The sequence below is a fragment of the Peromyscus leucopus genome, chromosome 1 (assembly GCF_004664715.2).
Source record: "Peromyscus leucopus breed LL Stock chromosome 1, UCI_PerLeu_2.1, whole genome shotgun sequence".
Classification (NCBI taxonomy): domain Eukaryota; kingdom Metazoa; phylum Chordata; class Mammalia; order Rodentia; family Cricetidae; genus Peromyscus; species Peromyscus leucopus.
In genome coordinates, this window is record NC_051063.1 from 193617554 (window position 1) to 193644305 (window position 26752).

A 26752-nucleotide genomic window follows, 5' to 3' on the forward strand; every position below is an offset into this window, starting at 1 on the left:
ATACAGTCTGTAAGCAATATAAGTCTCTGTATTTACTTGGTTGGGTCTGAGCGGCTGTGGGACTGGCGGGTGACAAAGATTTGTCCAACTGTGGGCAAGGGAGGAAAATTCAAGTTACACATACCTCCATAGGCAATGGGCTCTAAAAAACCAGCTAATGCACTAGGGATAAATCCTGGCCCCACTGCTATTGGCCCCACAAACTGCCAAAGCCACACTATTGTTACCCATATTCATAGGGCCTAGTTCTGTCACCCTCTAGGTTTCACAGCTGTCAGTGCAGAGTCAGGGATGTCCCACTAGCTCAAGTCAGCTGTCTCTGTGGGTTTTTCCATCATGATCTTGACCTCCTTGCTCATATAATCCCTCTTCCTTCTCTTAGACTGGACTCTAGTAACTTGGCCCAGTACTTGGCTATGGAACTCTGTATTTGCTTCCTTCAGTTACTGGATGAAGGTTCTATGATGACAATTAGGGTAGTAGTCATCAATCTGATTATAGGGGAAGGCCAGTTAAGGCACCCTCTCCACTATTGCTTGGAGTCTTAGCTAGGGTGATCCTTGTGGATTTCTGGGAATTTCCCTAGCACCAGGTTTCTCCCTAACCCCATAATAGCTCCCTTTATCAAGACATCTCTTTCCTTTCTCTCCCTCTCTGTCCCTTCCCTAACTCAACCATCCTATTCCCTCATATTCTGCTTTACCCTCCCCTATCACCTACTCCTGTGCTCCCAATTTACTCAGGAGATCTTATCTACTTCATCTTCCTAAGGGGGTCCATACATGTCCCTCTTAGTGTTCTCCTTGTAACGTAGCTTCTCTGGGGTTGTTGTGAATTGTGGCCTGGTTATCCTTTGCTTTACACTTAATATCCACTTATGAGTGAGTACATATTGTGTTTGTCTTTCTGGGTTTGGGTTACCTCACTCAGGATATTTTTTTTCTAGTTCCATCCATTTTCATCCAGCAAAACTTTAAATCATTGTAAATAGAGAAAAAAAATATTCCTTGATTAAAGTCAAATTTAAACAATATCTATTTACAAATGAAGGCCAACAGAAGACACTAGAACAAAAACTACAACCTAAGGAGGCTAAGTACACCCATTAAAACACAGGAAACAAATAATCTCACAGCAGCAAAACCAAAAGAAGGGAAACACACACACCAACACCAACACCACCGCCAACAACAACAAAACATCAGGAATTAACAATCATTGGTCATTGATATCTCTCAATATCGATGGCCTCAATTACCCAAAAAAAGTCACAGACTAACAAAATGTATGCAAAATAGGATCCATCCTTATGCTGCATATAAGAAACACACTGAACTATCATAGACATTACCTCAACATTACTGTCACAACATAGACATTACCTTAAAGGGTTGGACAAAGATTTCCTAAGTGGACCTAAGAAAATAGGCTTCAAATCAAAATTAATTCAAAGAGATAGGAAAAATTAAAGGAAAACCCACCAAAATGACGTAACAATCCTTAACATCTATTCTTTGAATGCAAGGGTACCCACATTTGTAAGAGAAACACTGGTAAAGCTTAAACCACACATCAACCTTCACAAAGTGATAGTGAGAGGCTTCAATACCCCACTCTCATCAATGTACAAGTCATCCAGACAAAAACTAAATAGATAAATAATGGAGCTAACAGACATTCTAAACCAATGGACTTAACAAGTACTTACAGAACATTTCATCCAAAACACAAAAGAATATACCTTTTTCTCATCACCTCATGGAACTTTCTCCCAAATTTACCATATACTTGGTCACAAAGCCAATCTCAACAGATACAATAAAATTGAAATGACCCCCTGTATCTTATCAGACCACCATAGACTAAAGCTGGATTTCAACAACAACAGAAATAACAAAAAAATCCTACAAACTCATGGAAGCTGAAAAACTCTTTACTGAATGACTACTAGGTAAAGTCCTAAATAAAGAAAGAAATTGAAGCCTTCCTAGATTTCAATGAAAATGATTGCACAACATACCCAAACTCTTGAGTCACAATGAAAGTAGGTGCCAAGAGAAAAATTCATAGCACTAAGTGCATACATAAAGAAATTGGAGAAATCTTATTCTAGCAACTTAACAGCACCCATGAAGGCTCTAAAAGAAAAAGAAGCAAATACACCTACCTAACTTAGTTATGGTTTTTATTGCTATGAAAAGACACCATGACCACTGAAACTCTTTTAAGAAAAATATTTAGTTGAGGGGGCTCATTTACAGTTTCAGAGGGTCAGTCCATTATCATCACAATGGGGAGCATGATGGCATCCAGGCAGACATGGTACTGAAAAGATAGCTGAGGGTCCTATATCTTGCAGGTGACAGGAAGTCAACTGAATAACTGAGTGGTGTCCTGAACATAGAAAACTTTACAGTTTGCTCCTGTAGTGACACACTTCCTCCAACAAGGACATCCCTACTTCACTAAAGTCATACCACCTAAGTGCCACTCTCTATGAGATTATGGGGGCCAATTATATTCAAACTACCTCATTCCACTCCCTGGTTCACATGAGCTTGTAACAATGTCCTAATGCAAATTGGATCTATTCCAACTTCAAAAGACCACAAAGTCTATCACAGTCTCAATAACATTTAAAGTCCAAAGTTCAAAGCCTATTCTGAGATTCAAGCAATCTCTTAGCTGTAATCCCATATAAAATCGAAATAAAAAAATTCACATACTTTCAACATATAATGTCACAGGATATATATTACCATTCCAAAATATAGGGATGAGAGTATAGTGAGGAAATACTGGACCAAAGTAAGACTGAAAAACAGCTGGGCAAGCTCCATGTCTGATGTCAAAAGTCTTCAGCTTTTCAACTCTGTTTAGCTTTGTTGACTGTAACACACTTCTTCCTTTGGGACTGGTTACACTCTCTGTTAGCAGCTCTCCTCAGCAGGCATCCCATGGCTCTGACATCTCTAACATCTTAGGTTCTCCAAGACATCCAGGCTTCAAATTCACAGCTTCATGCCATTCAGGAACATCCCTGGCACATGCCCATCCTCAGTGGCCTTATTCCATGACTCCTTTCTTTTATCCTTAATTCTAAAGCTAGAGCCACGTGGCCAAAGCTGCCAAATTCTGAAGCTTACTGTGGCTGGAACATTTCCTCCTCTTTCATTTACATATTTACCAGCTTTCTGTTCTTCACTGTCTAAGCTTGGCTGTCCTGAAACTTGATCTCTAGAACAGGCTGGCCTCAATCTCAGAAATCTGCCACCTCTGCCTTCTCAGTACTGGGATTAAAGGCATGCCCCACCACACTCAACTCTAAGCTTTTTTTTAGTTTCTTTTCACAAGTTGGAAACTTAGCTGGGTGGGATCTTGCCCTAAAGTTTCCACTCTCTTTATTCTATTTTTTAATCCTTTTATCTCCTTGAACACAGGATTTAGCTCCATTCCACTTCCTGGTGCTCCTTTTCTCCACAAAATCTTCATTTTGTAATTTACCCTGCTCAGCTTGTTTCTTTTCATTGTAAAAGTCCATTAGAGTTACTGCTAAAAACCACATGACAGAGGCTGTTTTGAGATTTCCTCTGCCAATATAATTAATTCAAAATTCTTCACGTTAGTGTGGTGGTATTGTGTTCCCCAAAATATTGTGCACCCTAATAAACTTAGCTGGGGTCAGAGACAGAACAGCCACTAGATACAAAGGCTAGAAAATGGTGGCACTCACACCTTTAATCCTAGCATTCCAGAGTTAGAAATCCCTCTGGCTCTCTGTGAGTTCAAGGCCACATTGGAAACAGCCAGGCATGGTGACACACGCCTTTATTCCCAAGAAGTGAGCCTTTAATCCCAGAGAGTGATGGCAGATAGGAGAAAGGTATACAAGGCATGAAGAAACTAGAAGCATTTGGCTGGTTAAGCTTTTAGGCTTTGAGCAGCACAGTTCAGCTGAGATTCATTTGGATGAGGACTCAGAAGCTTCCAGTCTGAGGAAACAGAATCAGCTGAGGAATTGGCAAGGTGAGGTGGCTGTGGCTTGTTCTGCTTCTCTGATTGTCCAGCATTCACCCCAATAACTGGCCTCTGGTTTGATTTAATTAATAAGACCTTTTAAGATTCCTGCTACACTTTAGCCTCAGACAGACTCTCTAAGCAAGAGCAAAAGGCAGCTACTTTCTTCACAAAAAATATCACAAGAATAATCTCTAGGCAACATACTAAAATTCTTCTCCTCTGAAACCCCTTGAGTAAGCCCCCCATAGTTTAAATAACTCTTACCTCTGTCTTCCATGCTCCTACTAGTATGGCTCATTAAGCAGTGCTTAAAGCATTCCACTGCTTTCAAACCTAAGCCACCAAAGTTCAAATTCCTCTTAATAAACATGTGATCAAGCCTTTCACAGCAACATCCCAGTCCCTGGTAACAACTTTTGTCTTAGTTAGGGTTTTCTATTGCTGTGAAGAGACACCATGACCACAGCTACTCTTTTGAGGAAAACATTTAATTGAGGGGGGTTGCTTACAGTTTCAGAGGTTTTGTCCATTATCATCATGGCAGGGAGTATGTCAGCATGCAGGCAGATATGGTGCTGCAGGGATAGCAGAGAGTCCTAAATATTATAGGCAACAGAAAGTCATCTGACAATCACACTGAGGGAAGCTTGATAAAAGTACCTCAAAGCCTGCCCCACATTGACACATTTCCTCCAACAAGGCCATACCCACTCTAACAAAGCCACACCTCCCAATAGTGATACTCCCTAAGAGATTATGGGACTCAAATACATTCAAACTACCACAACAACCAAGAGGAGTATATGGCAGGAAATAATCAAAATGAGGTATTGAGTTAAATAAAATAGAAACAAAGGGAACAATACAACGAATCAGTGAAATAGAGTTTTTTTTTAATCAACGTGATAGACAAACCCTTATCCAAACTAACTAGAAGATGGAAGGAGAATATCTAAATTAACAAAATCAGAAAAGGAGGACATAACAACAGACACCAAGGTAATTTAAAGAATCATTTGGTCTTAATTAAAAACCCTGTACTCCACAAAATTGGAAAATCTAAAAGAAATGGACAATTTTCTTGATAGATACCACTCACCAAAGTTAAATTGAGATCAAATAAACAACTTAAATAGACCTATCATCCCTAGGGAAATAAAAGCAGTCCTTTAGAGTCTCTCACCCCCCCTCCCCAAAAAGACCCAGGGCTATGTGGTTTTAGTGTGGAATTCTACCATATTTTCAAAGTAGTGCCATTACTTCTCAAATTATTCCACAAAATAGAGACAGAAGGAACATTACCAAATTCATTTTATTTTTATTATTTATTTTATTTTTCATTTTATTATTATTTTTTATTTTTTATACTAACAACAGTTTGTCTCCCTCCACTTCTTCCTCTCCCCCTTTGTCCCTCCCACCCCCCATCCACTCCCAAATTCATTTTATAAGGCCACGGTCACCCTGATACCCAAACCACATAAAGACTCAACAAAGAAAAGGAATTTCAGACCAATTTCCCTTAGGAATATAGGTATAAAAATACTTAATAAAGTAATTCAAGAATATATCAAAAATACCATCCACCATGACCAAGTAGGCTTCATCCCAGAGGTGTTGGGATGGTTCAACATATGAAAATGAGTCAATATAATCCACTATATGAACTTAAAGAAAAAACACATAATCATCTCACTGGATGCTGAAAAAGCCTTTGTCAATAACCAATACCCCCTTCATGATGAAAGTCAGGGAGAGAGTAGGAATACAAGGAAAATGCCTAAACATTAAAAAGGCCAACAGCCAACATCAAATTAAATGGAAAGAAACTCAAAGCAATTTCACTAAAAGTAGGGACAAGATAAGGCTGTCAACTCTTTCCACACCTATTCAATATTGTACTTGAAGTTCTAGCTATAGCAAAAAGTCAACCAAATGAGATCAAGGGGATACAAACTGGAAAGGAAGAACTGAAAGTACTGTAAATAATCCCCCAAAATCTACTCGGGAACTCCTACAGTTTTTAAAAGCTTTAAGCTAAGTGGCTGGCAAAAATTTGAACTAAAAATAATTAGTTGCCCTCCTATATAAAATGACAAATGGACTGAGAATAAAATCAGGGAAACAACACCCTTCCCAGTAGCCACAAATAGTATAAAATATCTTGGTATAACTCTAACTAAGCAAGTGAAAAACTTGTATGACAACTTAGTCTTTGATTAAAAAAATTTTAGAAAGATATCAGAAGATGTAAACATTTCCCATGCTCATGCATCAGTAGGATTAACAAAGTCAAAATGGCCATCCCACCAAAAGAAATCTACAGATTCAATGTGATCTCCATCAGAATTCCAAGACAAATCTTTACAGACCTTGAAAGAACAATACTCAACTTCATGTGGAAAAACAAAAAAAACAGAATAGCTAAGACAATACTAAACAACAAAAGAACTTTAAGAGGTATCCCTGATTTAAAGCTGTACTACAGAACTATAGCAATAAAAACTGCATGATATTTGCATAAAAACAGACACATTGGTCAATAGAATTGAATCAAAGACCTAGACATAATTATACACACTTATGGACACCTAATTGTTTATTAAAGAGACCAGAAAGAGACAATGGAAAAAATAAAGCACCTTCAACAAATGGTGCTGGTCAAATTGGTTGTCTTCATGTGGAAGAATGTGGATCCATATTTATGCATTATTTATAACCCTGCACAAAACTCAAGTTCAAGTGGATCAAAGACCTCAACATAAAATCAGATACACTCAACCTGATAGAAGAGAAAATGGGGAATAGCCTTGAATGTATTGGCACAGGAGACAACTTCCTGAACAGAACACCAATAGTACAATAAATCAACAAATAATAAATGGAACCACATGAAACTGAAAAGTTTCTGTAAGGCAAAGGACATTATCAATAGTTCAAAACATCTGCCTTCAGAATGGGAAAAGATTTTCACTAATTCCATGTCCAATAGAGGGCTCATGTCCAAAATATAGAAAAGAACTCAAGAAACTAGACATCAACAAACCAAATAATCTAATTAAAAATGGGATACAGATATAAACAGAGAATTCTCAATGCATGACTCTCAAATGACCAAGAAAAACTTAAAGAAATGTTCAACATTCTTAGTCATCAGGAAAATGCAAATCAAAACTACTTTTTTATTTCATCTTACACCTGTCAGAATGGCTAATATCAATGATACAAGTGACAGTTCATGTTGGTAAGAATGTGGAGCAAGGGGAACACTGCTCCATTGCTGGTGAGAGTGCAGACTCCCACAGCCTCTATGGAAATCAGTATAGTGATTCCTCAGAAAATTGGAAATTGATCTACTTCAAGACCCAGTTACACTACTCTTGGTAATACACTCCATCATACCACAAGGACACTTGTTCAGCTTTGTTCATAGAAATTTTATTCTAAATAGCCAGAAATTGGATACAACCTAGATGTCCCTCAATCAAATAATGGATAAAGAAATTGCAGTACATTTACACAATGGAATATTACTCAGCTGTTAAAAATAATATGGTGAAATTTTCAGGCAAATGGATGGAACTAGAAAAGTCATCCTGAGTGTAACCCAGACCCAGAAAGACAAATAGAATATGTACTCACTTATAAGTGAAGGACACTCATGCTAAAATCCACAGACCCAGAGAGGCTAAGTAACAAGGAGGTCTCAAGTAGGGACACATAGATTTCATGGGTGGACTGGGAGTGGGTAGGGATGTGTACAGGAGGAATCAGGTTGGGGTGTGGAGGGAGAGAGTACTGGGAGAGGTGACTGCAACTGGGGGCATTTTGGGGTAATGTGGAAACCTAGTTCAGTGGAAACTTCCTGGAATCTAGGGTGACCCTAGCAAAGTCTTCTATTAGTGGAGGATATGGAGCCTAAAATGGCCATCTTCTGTAACTACACTAGGCTCCCAGTGGTGGTACTGGGACACCTATCCAGCCATGAAATCTTTGCCTACAACCTGTCCAGTCAGCAAGATGTGTTGGGGCAATGCTGGCTCTGATTTGTGTGTGTGGTCAAGCAATGATTAGTCTAAATTTAGGCCTAAGCCAAAAGAGAGAGCCTGTGTTCAACACTGTCTGGATGGCCAGGATCCAGAAGCTGGATGGCTCAGACACCTAGGGTAGAATCAAACATGACTGACAAAACAATCAAGCAAACAAGCAAACAAACAAACAAACAAAACAAAGTCAATGATGCCTAATGATATTCTGCTATACTAATAGATCAGTGCTAACATAGCAATCATCAGAGAGACTTCCTCCAGGAGCTGATGGGAGCAGATCCAGAGAACTACAGCCAAACATTAGGTGGAGCATGGGAACCCTGCAGAAGAGGGGGAGGAAGGGTTGTAGGAGCCAGGGGGGTCAAGGAAATAAGGAGAACATGGCCCACAGAATCAACTAAGCAGGTCTCATAGTGGCTCACAGAGACTGAAGGGCAATCACAAAGCCTACATGGCTCTACACTAGGACTTCTGCATACATACTGTTGTTTAGTTTGGAGTTTTGTGAGATCCTTTAAGTGCTACTGGGTTGGCTCATCCAGTCTGGTATGAGGGTTTGTGCCTAGTCTTATTATATCTTGTAGCTGGAGAGTTTCTCTCCAGGTCCCACCTGTCCTAGTGTCCTACAGTCCTACAGTCCACTTATAAAATAATCACTCAGATGCTTATATTACTTATAAACTGTATGGCCATGGCAGGCTTCTTGTTATCTAGTTCTTCTATCTTAAATTAACCCATTTCTATTAATCTATACCTTGCCACATGGCTCGTGGCTTACCCGGTCCTTACATCTTGCTTGTCATGGCAGCGGCTGGCAGCGGCTCTCTGCCTCAGCCTTCCACTTCCCAGACTTCTCTTTTCTCTTTGTCCTGCTTATACTTCCTGCCTGGCTACTGGCATATCAGTGTTTTATTTATCAATCAATTATCCACAGCAGTATCTTGTTATGCCTTGTCTGGTTGATATCCCTGGGGGGCCTGCTCAATATTTTTGAAGGGAAATGGAGGAACAGTGGATCTTGGGGGGATTGAAGGTGTGTGTAGGGAACTAAGAAGAGGGAAAGAAAGGAAGCTGCAGTCAGGATGTATTTACTGTATGAGAGAAGAATAAATAAAAAGAGAAAATTATTATTTGAAAATGTCATACATGTGTATGATGTATACAGCTCATGTCCACCCTCGTTCTCCTTTTCTGAATGCCTCTAGGATTCACCCATCACATTTTCTTCTCAACTTCATGTCCTTGTTTTATATTTATTCATTTATTTAATTTTTATTTTTTAAAGTTTAAAGCTATTATTTTTAAAAAATTATATATGCCTATTTTGATCATATTCTTTTCCTTTGCCAACTTTCCAGATCCTCCCCACCTCCCTACACATAATTCATGCTCTTTCCCTTTCTTTCAACATAAAACAAAAACCAAAAAAGTCAAAATAAACAAACAAATCCAAATTTAAAAATACCAAAATAACCTAAAAAGTGCAATAAAGACTTAGAGTCTGTTTTGTGTTGGTGGGGGCCTTCTCTGGACTGTGGTAATATACCCAGTGACATTCCAGTATAGAAAACAAATTTCCCCTTTCCCAGGAGGTAACAACCTGTGGAGTCCAATTACTGCTACCCATGTCATACCCTAGGGCATGGGAAATCTAGTAGTGGCCACACTCCTAAAGAAAAATGATTCAACCTCCCTCAGCAGCCATCAGTTGCCAGTATCTTCTCAGCTGGGGTGGACCCTTGGAAGTCCCTCTACAATCCACCCTGGAATTTTTAACTGGCATGATTTTGCCCCAATCTTGTGTGGGCATCACATTTGCAGTGAGTTTATGTAGTCAATAGCCATGTCGTATCCAGAAGACATTTCTCAGCATGTCTCTCCACTCTTACATTATTTTCTCCCCCTCTTCTTTGAACTTTGGTTTGAATGGTGCTTGATACAGATCTTATGAGTGAACAACCATGATTGCTTACTTTCAGCACTTTGAACAGTGATTCCTCTCTGTGTTAACCTCTGTCCACTGCAATAAAAAGTTTCTTTGTGAGTAGCAGAAATCTATGAGTATAAACATTTAGAAGGAAGTTTGATAATATGGTGATTTAGCGGGGAAAAGCATCAATAGGTTCTCCCCTAGGGACCTGTGACTTTCCTAGTCATGACTTTTGGCCGTATTTGACAGTAGTAGGCATAAATTCTCTCCCACAGAACAGAACCCAAATCTAATCAATAAAGTGGCTGGTTACTCCCATAAATAGTGTTGCTCCTATTGCATTGGATACATCTTGCCTAGCAGGTTGGCATTGTGGCATGTAATGTCTAGTACTAGACAAGATTAGTGATGTCTTTTCTTCCTCAGCAACCTGAATAGCACCTTCTTATGGTGATATTTTATTTGTATTCAAATGTTATTTTTATGTTAATAAATAAAGTTGCCTGGGGGTCAGAGCTATTAACAAGCCATAGGAAAGCAGGGCAGTGGTGGTGTACGCTTGTAATCCCAGCACTTGGTAGGCAGAGCTAGGTAAGTCTCTGTGTGTTCATGGATACAGCCAGTATTGGATACACATGCCTTTAATCTCAATACCAATCATAGAAAACCTGGAGGTCTATACAGACAGGCCGTGACGAAGCAGTCATGTGGTTGGGTTTACAACCAATGAGAAGGCAGAACAGAAACACAATAAAAAGACAGACACACAGGAAGTAGCTCTGGTTAGGAGAGGTAGGACCACCACAGGAGGAAGGGTAAGGTTTTAGCTCTTAGCTCTGGCCTCTTGGCTTTCTTCTTTGCATTGGTTCTGTGTTTCTTATTTAATAAGATGGTTGGTTACATCTACACCTTCTAATACTACAAAAGCTATTCCTCAAGGAGTTTTTTATGGTCACTTCAAGCTTGATATCTCTGTGGTTTGCAACCAGAATCTGTGATATGTAGAACAATAGGGTCTAACTATTTTGTTGTTTTGGACAAGCAAGAGCAATGGCAATTAACTTTATTGTTTTAGGTGACTCTGGGTCTTCTCTGACCAGTAAATAGGATAGGGGGGTAGTCTTAGTTTTGCACTGAGATTTTCATTTAATAACCCATGTTTCCTGAGATCAACATTGTTAACTTGTATAGGATACTTCTGTTCAAATATTTAAAATATTTTTAAGTAGCTACCAAACTAGTTGAACATCATTAGACTTATTACAGCCTTAAAAAAAACACACTCCTGCCAATCCTTTGTCCTATACTCCTGTCTTCACCTTCATTTAAACTTACAGCTCCCAGTATTTCCTCTTTTTTCATATCATGTGTACTCTACTACTGCTTTTTAACATATATATTTATGAGATAGCTTCCCACGGTGTAGCTCAGTATGGGTTGTAACTTTTTATGTAGAACAGGCTGCCCTTGAATTCACAGAGATCTACCTACCTCTGTCTCCTAAGTACTTGGAGTAAAGGTGTGCACCACCATACATGGATATTTTTTAAGCTTTGATTGCAAGACCATAAGTTTCCAAGTACATTCTTCATGTATATTTTGGACAAGCCTGTTGTGGGAATTCAATCCACTTAGCCAATAGTATTGAGGTGACTTGCCCTATGGGACATGGTCTTTTCTGAGTACATTACCAGATAAGAACTGAGGAGAGAGATTATGAGCTCGCTCTCTCTCTCTCTCTCTCTCTCTCTCTCTCTCTCTCTCTCTCTCTCTCAGTTGAAGCAGGAGCAAGTAGTAGAGAAACATGACTTGCAATTGGTTCCCATCGCCCTTGGGCAGAATGGCAGGAAAATGACAGCTGGATTAGCAGTGGGGTCTACTTTGCTCTGTGTCATGAATGTACCCTATTGAATTCTTTCCCTAATAAATTTTGCCTGGCCCATCGCATCAGTGTCCCACTTTATAAGCCTTCTCTTGGTCTCTCATTTCCCCCATTCCCCCTCATTCTATTGCCTGCTTGAACTCTTCTGCCTCTAGTATTCTCACTCTCTACTTACATTTCATCTATATTCTACCTTCATCCTGCTTAAATGCACCCCAGCCCTGCCACCAGCAGTCCATTTCTAGTTTCCACATGTACTCCATGTCAAACACACAAATAAATAACTAAAGCTAGGACTTTCATATGTGAAAGAACATATGGTGTTTGTCTTTCTGGGCCTGGGTGATGTCACTCAGTACAATTTTTCTGATTTTATCGATTTACCTGAAAATTTCATTATTTAGTTTTTCTTTACAATTGAGTAATATTCCATTGTGTATATGTTCCACATTTTCATTACCCATCAGCTTATGAACATCTAAGTTGATTCAATTTCTTGGATATTGTGGAGCAGCAATGAACATGGATGTCTATCTCTGTATCAGGATACAAAGTCCTGTGGGTGTTTATGCCATGACATGCCTGTAGAGGTTTGAGGACAATATTGAATGTCAGTCCTCACTTTCCATTTTGTTGATAAATAATTTTTTTTTTTTTTTTTGGTTTTTCGAGACAGGGTTTCTCTGTGTAGCTTTGCGCCTTTCCTGGAGCTCACTTGGTAGCCCAGGCTGGCCTCGAACTCACAGAGATCCGCCTGGCTCTGCCTCCCGAGTGCTGGGATTAAAGGCGTGCGCCACCAACGCCCGGCGATAAATAATATTTTTATTTTCTGCTTCTGCATGCACCAGGCTCGCAGCCCATAGACTTCTGGAGATTATCTTATCTTTGTTTCTCATTTCATCATAGGATCAGTGTGATTACAGACAAGTGCTACTGTGCCCAGCTTTATGTGGGGTTTGGGTTATCAGAATTCTGGTCCTCAGGCTTGCAAGGCAAAAACTTTACTCACTGAGCTATCTACATACCATATTTCATATTTTCTTTTAAGTGAATTTCACTTTTTGCTGGATGACAGTTTCTCCAGTGTTAAAATTTACTTTTTGAGACATTCCCATTACTGCCCTAAGGCTCAGAAATCAATGCAGAAGATATGGTGTAAATAATGTAAAAAGGAGAAAGGGAGCTCTGTGAGATGCCATTATCTAATCAGAGTATGGCCATAGTAACCTTGAACACACAACAGCTCCAGTTACTGCCTTTGGAACTACACAACCCTGGCCTGGCTAATCAGCTGTGGATAGGGGAAAGAGTCATAGGGCTCTACCACATATTGCTGAACTATTGGCCACTAATAGATTCTGGAGTTGTGTACACACTGATAAGCCTACCAGACTCCAGGGGATAGTTCTAAACCCATGGTTACACAGATAACCCTGGTTAAACTCAGTGGGTTACAAAATACAAAGGCATGAATATAGGAAAGTGATTTTTAGGGAAGAAAGGTTGCTGGCAGAGGCAAGAAAGGAATCAGAGAGTAAAAGAGCAAAGGAAACAATCAGAATGCTTTATATTTCAAAGAATATTTATTCTTAAAATTACTTGTTTGTTTTATATTTTTTAAAAATAGAATCCACTTTGTAATTTTTAATTAAAAATGTGGATAAAGATATTTTTCAAGTATCATGCTTTACATACTTTACAGTATTGTGTTTGTTTTGTTAAGTTTTAGTTTAATTTCAGTTTTGCTTTTCAAGAAACAGGGTTTCTCTGTGTAGCCTTGTCTATTCTGGAGCTTGCTCTATAGACCAGGCTGGCCTCTAACTCACAGAGAATCTTATACATGTGTGTAATGTGTTTTAGTTAAGTGTACCACCATTTCCTTCCCTCTACTTCCTTTCCTGTCCACCCTAACACCACTAATCCTTCTGTGTGTCCTCAGTCCACTTGGTGCTGCCACTATGTTTCACAATTTTTTTTAAAAAATGAGCAAATAATGATACTTTCAACTTACTCAGCCAGTATTTGAAAACAGCCAGATTAGATTTTATTATTCCAAGCAATCCAAATACAGCCCTCCCCATTAAATAGCTGGCTGCTATAACATGCACAAACTTTTGCAAGGAACATTATACACAGGCATAAAATATTAGACACTAAAATTTAACAGATCAGCAGCTGGGGAGATAATAGTACAATGCTTGTCTTGAAAATATAAGGACCTGAGTTAAGTTTCAGAACCCATGTAAAAAGCAAAAAGATGTGTGTTGTGGTTTATATTCACAATAATACTCTGAGGAGGAAGATACTTAAGACAATCTATCTTACTTGGCAAGTCCAAGGCAAATAAGAGACACTGTTCCAAAAAACAAGGCAGATAGCACTTTATTAGTGCCAGTCATTGTTGTCCTCTGGCCTCTACATACTAGTCTATATAACTGCATGTGCGCCCCTATATGCATACCTTGGGACACACACACACACACACACACACACACACACACACACATATTTTATCCATCTGTACACCTTTAAACCCAGAATGCTTCATGTGTAGGTTTTGAGACAGTTCTGAGAAATATCTTAACTGGACCTTTATTTAGGAAAAACATACACTGTACTATTTTTTAAAAGAAAAAAATAACACAAGATAATAGACTTTAAGTTGATAACTTACAGAATATACTTTTCAGCTTACAGTGGTAGGTCAAGTCAAAACAAAAATTTGGAAAAACTTAAAAGCCTATTTATTTCTGAATAAGAGGTGAGATGGATGGAGGTAACATCAGAAAGTTTTTAGACAGATATGCATATTTAAGTTAGAACTGAGAATTGCTCTTAAAGCATTATAAATATCATTTTCTTAAAAAATGAGAACTAGGCAAAGTGGTGCAAGCCTTTAATCCCAGCATCTAGGAAGCAGAGGCAGAAGATCTCTGTGAGCTCAAGGTGAGCATCATATACACAACAAGTTCCAGGCTAGCCAAAACTACACAGTAAGAAGTTGTCTGAGGAGAAAGAGAGACAGACAGAGAGAGAGAGAGAGAGAGAGAGAGAGAGAGAGAGAGAGAGAACAGAGAATTTGAAATACAAAATTACAATTTAAAAGTTCTCATATTCATCTCAATCAAGCAAAGATCTCTTAAAATGCACCCAGAACTTGTATTACTGAAAATAGAGGAGGAGTCTCAGCGGTACACAAGGAGGTGAAAGGGTGGCAGAAGAGGGCACCGAGAGGCGAACCAAACACAGCCTCAGGAATTAGTTCCTTGGCAACAAGAGTGAAAGTGGAAGCAACATCCATATGCTAAGCTATAAAAGAGAAGTACCTTTGAAATATTACCTTCAGGAGAAGCACACCTCTCTCTAAAGCCATATTCAGTACTGTTCACAGAAGCTAAGTTATGAAACTAACCTCAGTGCCCTTCAACCGAGCTATGAATAAAGAAAATGGGACACATATGTACAATGGTATTTTATTCAGCTATAAAGAATGAACTTGGGCCTTTGCAGGGGGCAGGGGGATGAGTATAACTGGTGTAACTTAATAACATTAAGTGAATTAAGCCAGTCTTAGAAAGACCAATATATGTTTTTCATTGGTGAGACCTAGATTTTATATAGATACATAAAACCATATAAGGACAGATGACATGAAAGTAGACATGAAAATGTCTGGATGAACAGAGAGAACTAACATGATGATGGAGGCGTGAAAATGGAAAAGATAGCTGAGAATGGAGGCATACAAGGAAATACTTGCAAAAAAAAGAGCCTTATGTATCCCAGTTTAGTAAATTAAAGACATTTAAAAATTCAAAAAAGAGAGAGAGAGAAATAGTGACTCCAAAAAAAAAAATAAAATAAAATTCGAGATTAAAAACAAGACAATGCATCAGATTCCAATGAAAGCCAGAAGGTTATTAGTGAATATTTTGCAAACTCATATTCCAAAAAAAACAAAGAAATCTAGTTAAAATGGATGAGTCCTTAGATACATGTAATGTCTCAAAACTGAATGAAGAAGAAAAACTCAAACAGCTCCATAAAAAGGAAGATAAACAGTATAATATAATAATTTCACTGAAGCAAACCCAAGGGTTAGGTGAATTCACTGTTGAATTCTACCAAATCTGTGAGGAATCACTAACACCAACATCCATTTAATTCTTCCACAAAATAGAAAGGGAAACGACACTATCAAACTCATTTTAAAAAGCCATTTCCGCAATACCCACAAAAAAACCAGAATAATTTGCCTCATAAACATGGAAGCAAAAATTCTCAACAATTTCTTTGTGAATCACATTCAAGAAATGATGTAATTATATTTTGATTAAAATGTGTTTCAAAAGTTTAGAAAAGTATACACTAAAGAAATACAAGTTGATTTCATCCCATAGACTCAAAGTTCATTTAATATAATCAAACTGCTGAATATATATACAAGATGTAAATATCTTGGGGTACCTCTAACCAAGTAAATGAAAGACTTGTATGATAAAAATTTTAAGACATTGGAGAAAAAGATTGAAGAAGATATCAGAAGATGAAATAATATCTTATGCTCATGGATTGGTAGGATTAATATAGTAAGAAAGGTCATCCTAACAAAAACAATCTATAGATTCAATGCAACCCCACTAAAATTCCAACACAATTCTTCACAGAAATAGAAAGGACAATTTTCACCTTCTTACAGAAACACACACACACACACACACACACACACACACACACACACTATAGCTAAAACAATTCTGAACAATAAATAAAAGAATTTCTGGAGGTATCACCATCACTAATTTCAGGTTGTACTACAGAGCTACAGTAATGAAAGCAGCATGGTATTGGCACAAACAGACACACTGATCAATGGAATAGAATTGAAGGCCCAGAAAAAAGTCCATGCAACTATGGACACCTGATTTTGAGAAAGAAGCCACATATATACACTGGATGAAATACAGCAAAGTCAACAAATGGTGTTGGTCAAACTACATGGCTGCATGCAGAAGAATGCAAATAGATCCATATTTACCACCCTGCATGAAATTCAAAGTAGATCAAAGAACTCAGCATGAAAGCAGATGACACTAAATCTGATAGAAGACAATGGAGAGAATTGTCTTGAACTCATTGGCATAAGAAAAAGATCTTCTGACCAGAACCCTGATAGTGCAGGCATAAAGATTAACAATTAATAAATGGGATATCATGAAACTGAAAAACATCTGCATGTTAAAGGACACCATCATTTGGACAAAGTGGAAGTCTACAGAATGAGAAAATATTTTTACAGCTACATGTCCAATAGATGGCTAATATACAAAATATATAAAGAACTGAAAAAACTGGGCATCAAGAAAACAAATAATCAAATTTTAAAAATGTAGTACAGCTCTAACCAGGGAATTCTCAAAAGAGGAAATTCAAATGACTGAGAAACAGAGAAATGTTCAACATCCTTAGTCATCAGGGAAATGCAAATCAAAAGTTCTTTGAGATTTCATCTTACACCAGTCAGAATGATCCAGATCAATAAAACAAAAGACAGCGCATACAAGCGAGAATGTGGAGTAAAAGAAACACTCATATATTGCTGGTAGAACTGCAAATTTGTAAGCCTATATGGAAATCAGTGTAGCAGGCCCTCAGCAAGCTGGGGATCAATCTACTTCAAGATCCAGCTTTACCACTTTTGGGCATATACCCAAAGTATGCTTCATCCTACCACAGAGACACTTGTTCAACTATGTTCATTGCTGCTCTCTTCACAATAGCCAGAAATTGGAAACACCCTACAACACATGAATGGCTAAAAATGTGTTACATTTATACAATGATTCCATCATCCACTAAAAATATAAATCATGAAATTTTCACATAAAACATGATTTATATTAGATTATTTATATCAGATAAAAATCATCCTAAGTGAGGTAACTCAGACCCAGAAAGACAAATATGGTATGTATTTGCTTATATGTGGATATTAGCTGATAAATCTTTGATAAGAAAGCTACAATAATATAACCACAGTGGTTAGGTAGAAAGTAAGGGATTGGATTCAGGGAGGCATGAATCTCCCTAGGAATGGGAAATTGAATATCTGGTTATGGATGGATGAGGGTGAACTGAAATGGGATGCTCAAACAGTGACAGGGAAGGAGAGGGGGGATGAGACAGGGGATATGAGGAGGGACAGCTAAAATGGTGAAGAATCATAAGGAAACTTAATACAGTAGAAGCCTCCTATAATATATACATATATGAAGGTGTTCTAAATGAAATTGCCAAATGATGATGATACAGAGCCCCAAGTGGACATCTCTTGTCTCCAAATGCAATATCCATACCAGGATGGGTTACATCTAATTGAGTTGTTGGCCATGGAGGGGTCCCATCACAACCCCCAAACAACCTAAGCTATTGCCAAGCCTATTCATTGCTCTCCACAAACTGATAGTAAGACTCTATTGCTGGAGGAGTCAGGGTGGTGCTTATCTAGAGATTTCACCTCTATGGGCTATATTATTCATGGGACTGGAGGGTTTTGTGCATGCTATTGGGGGGAAGGTAAATACCAACGCAGCTGCAAACTCTTCCAAAATACAACTGTAACCTGCTTTCAAGACATGCTGGTACAATAGTGGCATAACGCTTTTGGGAGTAAACAACCAATGTCTGTTTGAGTTAAGGCTCACACCATGATAGCATCCAATGCTGCTTGGGTGACCAATAACCTGAGATTAGATAGTCCAGGGACCTAGATGAAAACCAAATACTACTGTTTTACTAAAAGAACATAGCAATAAAATTACTGCTAATGACATTCTGTTATACTCATAGGTCTGGTCCTTGCTCAGCCATCATCAGAGAAGCTTCCTCAAGCAGCAGATGGGAACAATACAGAGACCACAGCCAGACAGTATGCCGAGAGTGAGAGACCCTGAAACACTTGTCCTTGTCCTAAAAGGGATGTCTCCATCAAATCCCTCCCTTTCTTCAGGGCTCAAGAGTGTAAGAGCCAGAGGTGATGGAGTATCCTTAAGATTCAAGGTCTTCTAGTCATAACAGGGCTGGTGTACTTATGAACTCACAGAGACTGAGGCAGCATGCACAGAGCCTGTGCTCTGATGGGGTTGTAAGAGCTGAATGGAGAAGTGGACATTTGCTCCCACCCCTAACCTGGAAGCCCAATTGAAACACAGCCCATCTGTATTTCATCAAAGCTCTAGGCTTCTTCTAGGACTTGTTCTACCTGCAACTATCCACAGGTCCCTCCTGTACTGCCTATATAACCTCACTATGTACCCAGACCTTCTGTGTCTTACTTCATGGTCTATCCTGGTAAATACCACTGACCCCCTATTTCTTCCTCACAACCTACCAGGTCTAGACTAGGTCCCACAACCAGTGCACCTGCCCAGCCTGACCTTCCCTGCCTGCACAATAAAAGAGGCTTGAGCCAGGATCCTCCATAGCTATCCATGAACCCACAGGAGTATATGTACCACACCATATCCAAACTCTCCACCCATCCAGATCTGTCCCCACACTCCAGACATGAAACAAGAATCACATCCTGTTTACCAGCCCTGTCCCCTCTGTTTATCTTACTTCATTTCACTCAAGCCATTTCCAATCTCTAGACTCAACCTAGGAGACATTGAGCTGGTGTCTACCTAGAGCCTTCACCCCTCCTGACTAGTGTTCATGATATTGCTCACTAGCAGAAGAGAAAGCTGAACACCAACCCAGCTACAAACTCTGTGATCTGCAATGGTGGTCTGCCTGTAAGATATACTGGTGTAATAGTGGCCCAAAAGTTGTGAGAGTAACCAAGCAATATCTGATTAGAAGTAAGGTCTACTCCAAGAGATAGAACCCGTATCCAATACTGCTTGGGTGGCCAAGAACCTGAGATTAGATAGCTCAGGATCCTAAGTGAAAACCAAACTGCAGTATGAATCCTAATTGGTCTAAATAATAAAAACTTGGAGTCAGATATCAGGGTAAATGCTGAAAGATCAGAGAAGCAAAGAAGCCATCCACTAGAGATCTTACCTCTAGCAAATCATCAGCAGGAAAGGGCCAATCTCTTGTCTCCACCTTGCCTTACCATTTCTTCTCTCTGCCCAGCCATATTACTTCCTTTTTCCTCCTCCCAGGTGCTGGTATTAAAGGTGTGTGCCACCACTGCCTGGCCTCTAGTGGCTAGCTCTGCACTCTGATATCCAGGCAAGCCTTATTTGTAAGAGCACAAACAAAATATCACTACACCAAACACTACTGTTCTACTAAAAGAACAGCAATAAAATGACTCCTTTTATGGGGTTGCTGTTTTGTTGTTGGCCTTTTTTACTCTTTTGGGGGCCCAACACACAGCTCCCAAATAAATCACACACACGGAAGCTTATTCTTAATTATAAATACCCAGCCTTAGCTTGACTTGTTTCTAGCCAGCTTCTCTTAACTTAAATTATCCAATCTACCTTTTGCCTCTGGGTTTTTCCCATTCTCTTCTGTAAATATTACTCTTACTCTGTGGCTGGCTATATAGCCCATGGCTGGACCCTAGAGTCTTCTTCCTTCTCTGGCTACTTCTTTTTTCCCCAGATTTCTCCTTCTATATATTCTGTCTGTCTGCCAGCCCCTCCTATCCCTTCTCTTGCCTTGCTATTGGCCAATCAATTCTTTATTAGACCATCAGGTATAATAAAATGACTCCTAATGGCATTCTACTGTACTCTTAGATCAGTATCTTGATCAGCCATCATCACAAAGCTTCCTCCCACCAGAGATGGGAACAGGTACAGATACCTACAATTGGAAAATGAGCAGAGAATGGAAACCTTTGAACACTCAGTCATAAATTGGATGTCTCCATCAAATTCCTTCCCACAGGGCTCAGGAAACCCTATGGAAGAGGAGGCAGAAAGACTATAGGAGCTAGACTGCATGGAGGGCACCAAGGAAACATGGACTTCCAGACATATCGGAATGACACACATATGAATTCAACAGAGACTGGCAACATTGACAAGACCTCGACATGTCTAAGCCAGATAAGCTCTCAGCACTGAAAGGCAAAGTAGACACAAGCCCCATTCCTTAATACAAAAGCTATCTCCAGTTAATAACCACTTGCAAAGGAAAAAATCTGTTTTCTCCAATGGATTCTCACTGGGTATATAAACCACACATAAGGACAGATTTTATGCCCAGCAGTAGATGGCCAACACAAAATGAATCCAATTATATTTTTGGAGATTTTCTTTTTGTTTTGTAATGCTTTGCCTGGGCATTTTTCTCCCTTAAAGATTTTTCTCTCTCCCTATCTAACTGTCTGTCTACACACATTTATATATACATATATACACACACACATATAAACATATATATGTATACACACACACACATATATATGTTTCTAACTTTGTTTTCATGGGTTTTATTTGTGGGTGAATGTGTATGTTTCTACATCTGTAAGGTGTTTCTTGTGCTTTGTCTTTGGCTCTTTTTTTTCTGTTACTTTTTTCCTATTCTGTTTTTTATCTTTTATTATTATTATTATTATTATTATCATTATTTATTATTATTATTTACTATTATTATTTTATTTTTATTATTATTATTTTAGATGCTTGTTTGTTTTCTAATAAAAGAGAGAAAGAAAAGGTGTGGATTTGGATGGGTGGAAAAGTGGGGAGAACCTGAGAGGAGTTGGGGGGAGGCAAAACCAAATCAGAATATATTGAATGAAAAAATCTATTTTCAACAAAAACCAATAATATCAAATACCAATAGCTTCAATTCTCCAACACACAGACTGACATAATGGACAAAGAAACAAAGTCCATCTCTCTTTGATTGCCAAGAGACACATCTCATTTTTAAAAATAGCCACCAGCTTAGAGTAAAATGATGGAAAAAATCCCTCCAGTCAATTGGACCCAGAAGGAAACAGGCATTGCTTAAAATTGTATCTGACAAAGTAGACTTCAAACTAAAACTAAATCAGAAGAGATGAAGAAGAACACTTTATTCTAATAAAGGCAACAGTTAACCAGAAGATATTACTATCTTTAGCCTATATTCCCCAAAGTCTAGGGCATCCCCACTTTCTTGAATAGACAGATCAACTGAACAAAAAATAGAGAAACATTAGAAGGAGTTGACATCATACATCAACAATCCTTAACAGATATTTACAGAATATTCTACCAAACACTAAAGAATATACATTCTACTCAGTGGCACAGGGAAACTTTTCTAAAATAGACCACATCCACCACACAAAACAAATCTTTATAAACTCAAAAAGATGGAAATCACTTCTTGTATCTTAGAAGATCATAATGCATTAAAATAAAACTGACAGCAAAATACCTCTAGTAAGTACACAAATGCATAGTGATTAAACAACTCATTACTGTACAATAAATGAATCAATGAAGAAATTAAGGATTAAATAAAAAAAAAACTTCCTGGAACTAAATGAAAATGAAAACACAACAAACAACCCTCTGGACACATTGAAAGCAGTTTTATGAAAAAATTTAAAGCTCTATGCATGTACATTAAAAATTAGGAAGAACACAAATAGACAGCTTAATGATGCAACTAAAAATTTGAAAAGAAAAACACAAACAAAACCAAATACAAAACCAGTCAAGGGCAATAAATAGAGAATCAGAATAGAAGTCAATAAAAAAACAACGAATCAAACAAAATAACACAAAGAATAAGTGAATCAAAGAGCTGATAAGATAAAAAGATTGACAGACTCTTGGTTCAACTAACCAAAATAAAAAATAGAAGAACCAAATTAGTAGAATCAGGAATGAACAGGAAAACATTACAACATGCACCCCAAAAATTGATTCTATTATGAGGAAAAATTTTACAATCTGTATTTCATTAATCTGGAAAAGTTTAAAAAATAGGTGGCTTTTCAGATTATGCCAAATCACAAAAATTAAGCAAAAAAGAAGTCAGCAATCTAAATAGAATCACAACAAATGAGGAGATTAAAATAATAATGAAAAGTCTTCAGCTGAAAAAGTCCAGGGCCAGATGGATTCACAGCATAATTCTACCAGACTTTAATCTTTCAGATCCTTCTTAAACCATCAAAAAAGGAAACAGAATGAGTATTCCCAAACTGTTGTAAAGCCAGTATTACTCTAATACAAAAACCAGGTAAAGACACCATAGACCAATATTTCTGATGAGCATAGACTAGAAAATAGTCAACAAAATACTTACAAATAGAATATAGTAAAAACACCATCAATCATGACCAAGTTGGCTTTATTCTTCAAATGTAGGGATGGTTCAACATATGTCTCAAGTCAATAAATGTAATAAATCACATAATGAACTTATGGGGGAAAATCACATGATCATCTCCATAGATTCATAGAAAGCCTTTGATAAAATCCATCATGCTTTCAAGATCAAGGTCCTAAAGAACTGGAGGACTAGAGGGAACATACCTCGACATAATAAGAGATATGTGTGAGAAAACCTACAGATAGTCTGCAGTGGTGCATGCCTTTAATCCCAGCACTTGGGAACCAGTGCCAGGTGGGTCTCTATGAGTTTGAGGCCAGCCTGGTCTACAGAGTGAGATCCAGGACAGGCACCAAAACTACACAGAGAAAGCCTGTCTTGAAAAAAAAAAAAAAACACCTACAAGCAACATCATCAACCTAAATGGAGCTTCAGTAATCCCACTCAGAAATTAGTCAGGGATGTCTACCATCTCCACTCCTTTTTAATATTGTGCTTGAAGTACTAGCTAAAACAATGAGGCAAGAGAAGGAAATGAGGGGAATACAGGTAAGCAAAGAAAAAGTCAAGCTATCATTATCTACAGACAACATAATACTATATATTAGAGACTCTAAAAATTCTACCAGAAAAGAAATGATAATCAATTCAGTAATGTGGCAGGATGCAGAATCAACTTGCATAATAAATAGCTTCATTTGATACACCACCAACAAACATACAGAGAAGGAGATCATGAACACATGCCCATTCACAATAGCCTCAAGGAAAATAAACTATCTAGAAATAAACCTAACCAAGTAAATAGAGGATTTCTTTAATGAAAACTTTAAACTTCTGAAGGAGGAAAGACACTAGGAAATTAAAAGAAGATAACTCATGCTCATGGGCTGGTAAAAGTAGTATCATAAAGAGGACCATTCTAGCTACTTTAGATTTAATGCAATCCCAGTCAAAATCCCATCTCATTTTTCTCCAGAACAAATAAAAAATTATTCTAAAATTTATATGAAACTACAAAACAATCCGGGGAAAAAGAATGATGCTGGAGGGATTACAATTCCAGATCTTAATATATATTAGAGATTCATAGTAATAAAACATGGTACTGACACAAAACAGACATGTAGACCAATGGAACAAAATCAAATCCCAAACATAAGTACATGTAACTTTAGCAACTTAATATTTGACTAAGATGCCCCCCAAAACAAAACCTATGGAGATAAAAGAAAGCATCTTCAACAAATGGTTCTGGGAAGACTGGATGTCCACATGCAGAAGAATGAAATTAAATCCATATCTATCAACTTGCACAAAAACTAAATTCAAATGGATCAAAGACCCAAATGTGAAGTCTGAAACACTGAGACTCCTAGAAGAAAACATAAGCAGAAACCTCCATGATGTAGTTGTAAGGAAAGACTCTGTTTGTCCAACAATTAAGGCCAACAGTTGACATTTGGGCCTTCATAAAACTAAGTCTTCTGCACACTAATCAACCAGGTGAAGAAAGAGCCCACAGAGTAAGAAAATCTTTACCAACTCTACAGTTGACAAAAGTTTAATACCAATACAAATACAGATAACTCAAAATAATACAAATAACTAAAAAAGTTAATATAAATAACTCAAAAATAAAGATCCTTGCTATCCAGGAAGAGAATTTTTCATACACTTATTGTACATAATCCAGATCAAAGGCTGCTTTTGTGATTCTAGGTAATACTATTGGATATAATTCAGTGACAGCACAGGCTAGAAGAGGGTCAGGGATGGTTGAGCAATAAAGACAGAATTGAGTCTTAGAAAGAAGAAACTCAAATGAGAAAAATTAGAATACTTTTGTTCTTTTTGAAGCAAGGAAACTAGTAAATAGAAATACTAAAAATAATTTAGAGACAGTTCTTGGGACATGGAGTAGAAAAAGCCATGTGGTGGATTTAGGCAGCACTGATGTATGCACGCATAGTAATTCTAGGCATTGTCTATTTGAAAATAAGACAGAAAATGAAGAAATGAAAAAATGAACTTACTGAAGATAGTAGGTCTCACTGCTTGGATCACCAGTCACAGAATCTAAGACAATAGAAAAAAGTGGGAAAAATGCAGCAACCACCATATCTCCATCCTTGTACACACTGGGTTTTGTCTTTGCAGCACAGTAAGAATGATCAAAGGAGTAGACAGAGCTGGAATATTGCAGGACCAGGAATATAAAAAGCATGATCATCATGGAACTATCTACGAAGTCTAACTATGTGTAGAGTTTGAATTTACCCAGCCAGCTGGTGCACACATAGCCCTTGTATTTGTATCCATTCATGTAAATTCCAATTTTGTTGTTGACTATGATGGTCACTCTCATTCCCATAGCTCCTTCAACTGAGTTTTCTAATATCCCTGGAGGATTCTGAAAAATATTCTTCCCTGGAGCGTCACATCTGGGGTCCTATTCCAGGTAAGAAAACACAAAATAGAAAATATGTTTGAGGCTCATCTTCTCCTCTCCCAGGTGCTATGATTTCATCAAGTACCACTGACAACAGGGCTCCCTCTGGAGATGAAGTCCTCCTGGAAAGACTTGCCCAAGCTGGTGTCAAGAAACTTTTACCTTTAGCTATGGATGAAAATATTGTCATGAGGGATGATGATATAGGTCAATGGAAGTTATGGTTTTTATTTTATCATGCACAAAGTCTTGGGTTTAATCCCCAGAATCACATAAACTGGGAATTGTTATAAACATCTGGACAAGAGCCGGGCGGTGGTGGCGCACGCCTTTAATTCCAGCACTCGGAGGCAGAGCCAGGCGGATCTCTGTGAGTTCGAGGCCAGCCTGGGCTACCAAGTGAGTTCCAGGAAAGGCGCAAAGCTACACAGAGAAACCCTGTCTCGAAAAACCAAAAAAAAAAAAAAAAACAAAACAAAACAAAAAAAAAAAACATCTGGACAAATAGGAAAGAGAATCAGGAGGTCAAGATTGTGTTTATATACATAGGATGATTGCATTCTACCTGTACTAGAGATTTCTGTCTCAAAAAGTGTTGATAAATCTGGTGGGGCATGAATTCATGAAAAAGCCACATGGCTGTGGCTTTGCAGCCATCAGCTCAGGCTGGAGCTACATGCAGCCAGTGTTACTACCCCACTGTCGAGATTTCCTGTTTCTTCTGCAAGCCCTCTGAGGGAGTCTGGAATTATTTCAGTTGTAGCCTCTCTGCATCAGATTTCATAGTCCTTTGGGCTCCAAAAACCACAGGAGTTACCCATTTTCACATGTTCTCTCATGCAGATGGTTGGCTCTTTGGCTTCTTCCCTCTCCTGGTGAGTTGTGGTTTTCCCTGGAACCCCTCCTCAAGCTCTGCCCCAGTAGTTAGCTGCCTCACTTCACCATCATCTGAATGATCACTGTCAGCAGATTTGGTGAGTCAATTGGGATTTCTTAAAAGAGGTAATTAGCTAAAAAAAAAGAAAGACAGATTTTTCCCATATTAAAAAATGGGAAACATTTTTTACAATGGAGGGAGTTAGGTCTCTGATAATCTGCTAGGTGGCTTGAAAATGGAGTAA

The 26752-nt window shown here is 38.2% G+C and overlaps 1 protein-coding gene across 1 annotated transcript in view; it reads right to left on the reverse strand.

Moving 5' to 3' along the window:
• Window positions 1-25816, reverse strand: part of LOC114685190 (vomeronasal type-2 receptor 116-like) — an 83411-nt gene extending 57595 nt beyond the window's left edge. The window contains exon 1 of the mRNA XM_028859808.2: window positions 25216-25816. Within this exon, the coding sequence (XP_028715641.1) occupies window positions 25216-25415 (200 nt within the window). The 5' untranslated portion in view covers window positions 25416-25816. The remainder of the gene's footprint in view (window positions 1-25215) is intronic.
• Between the last annotated feature and the right edge of the window lie 936 nt (window positions 25817-26752).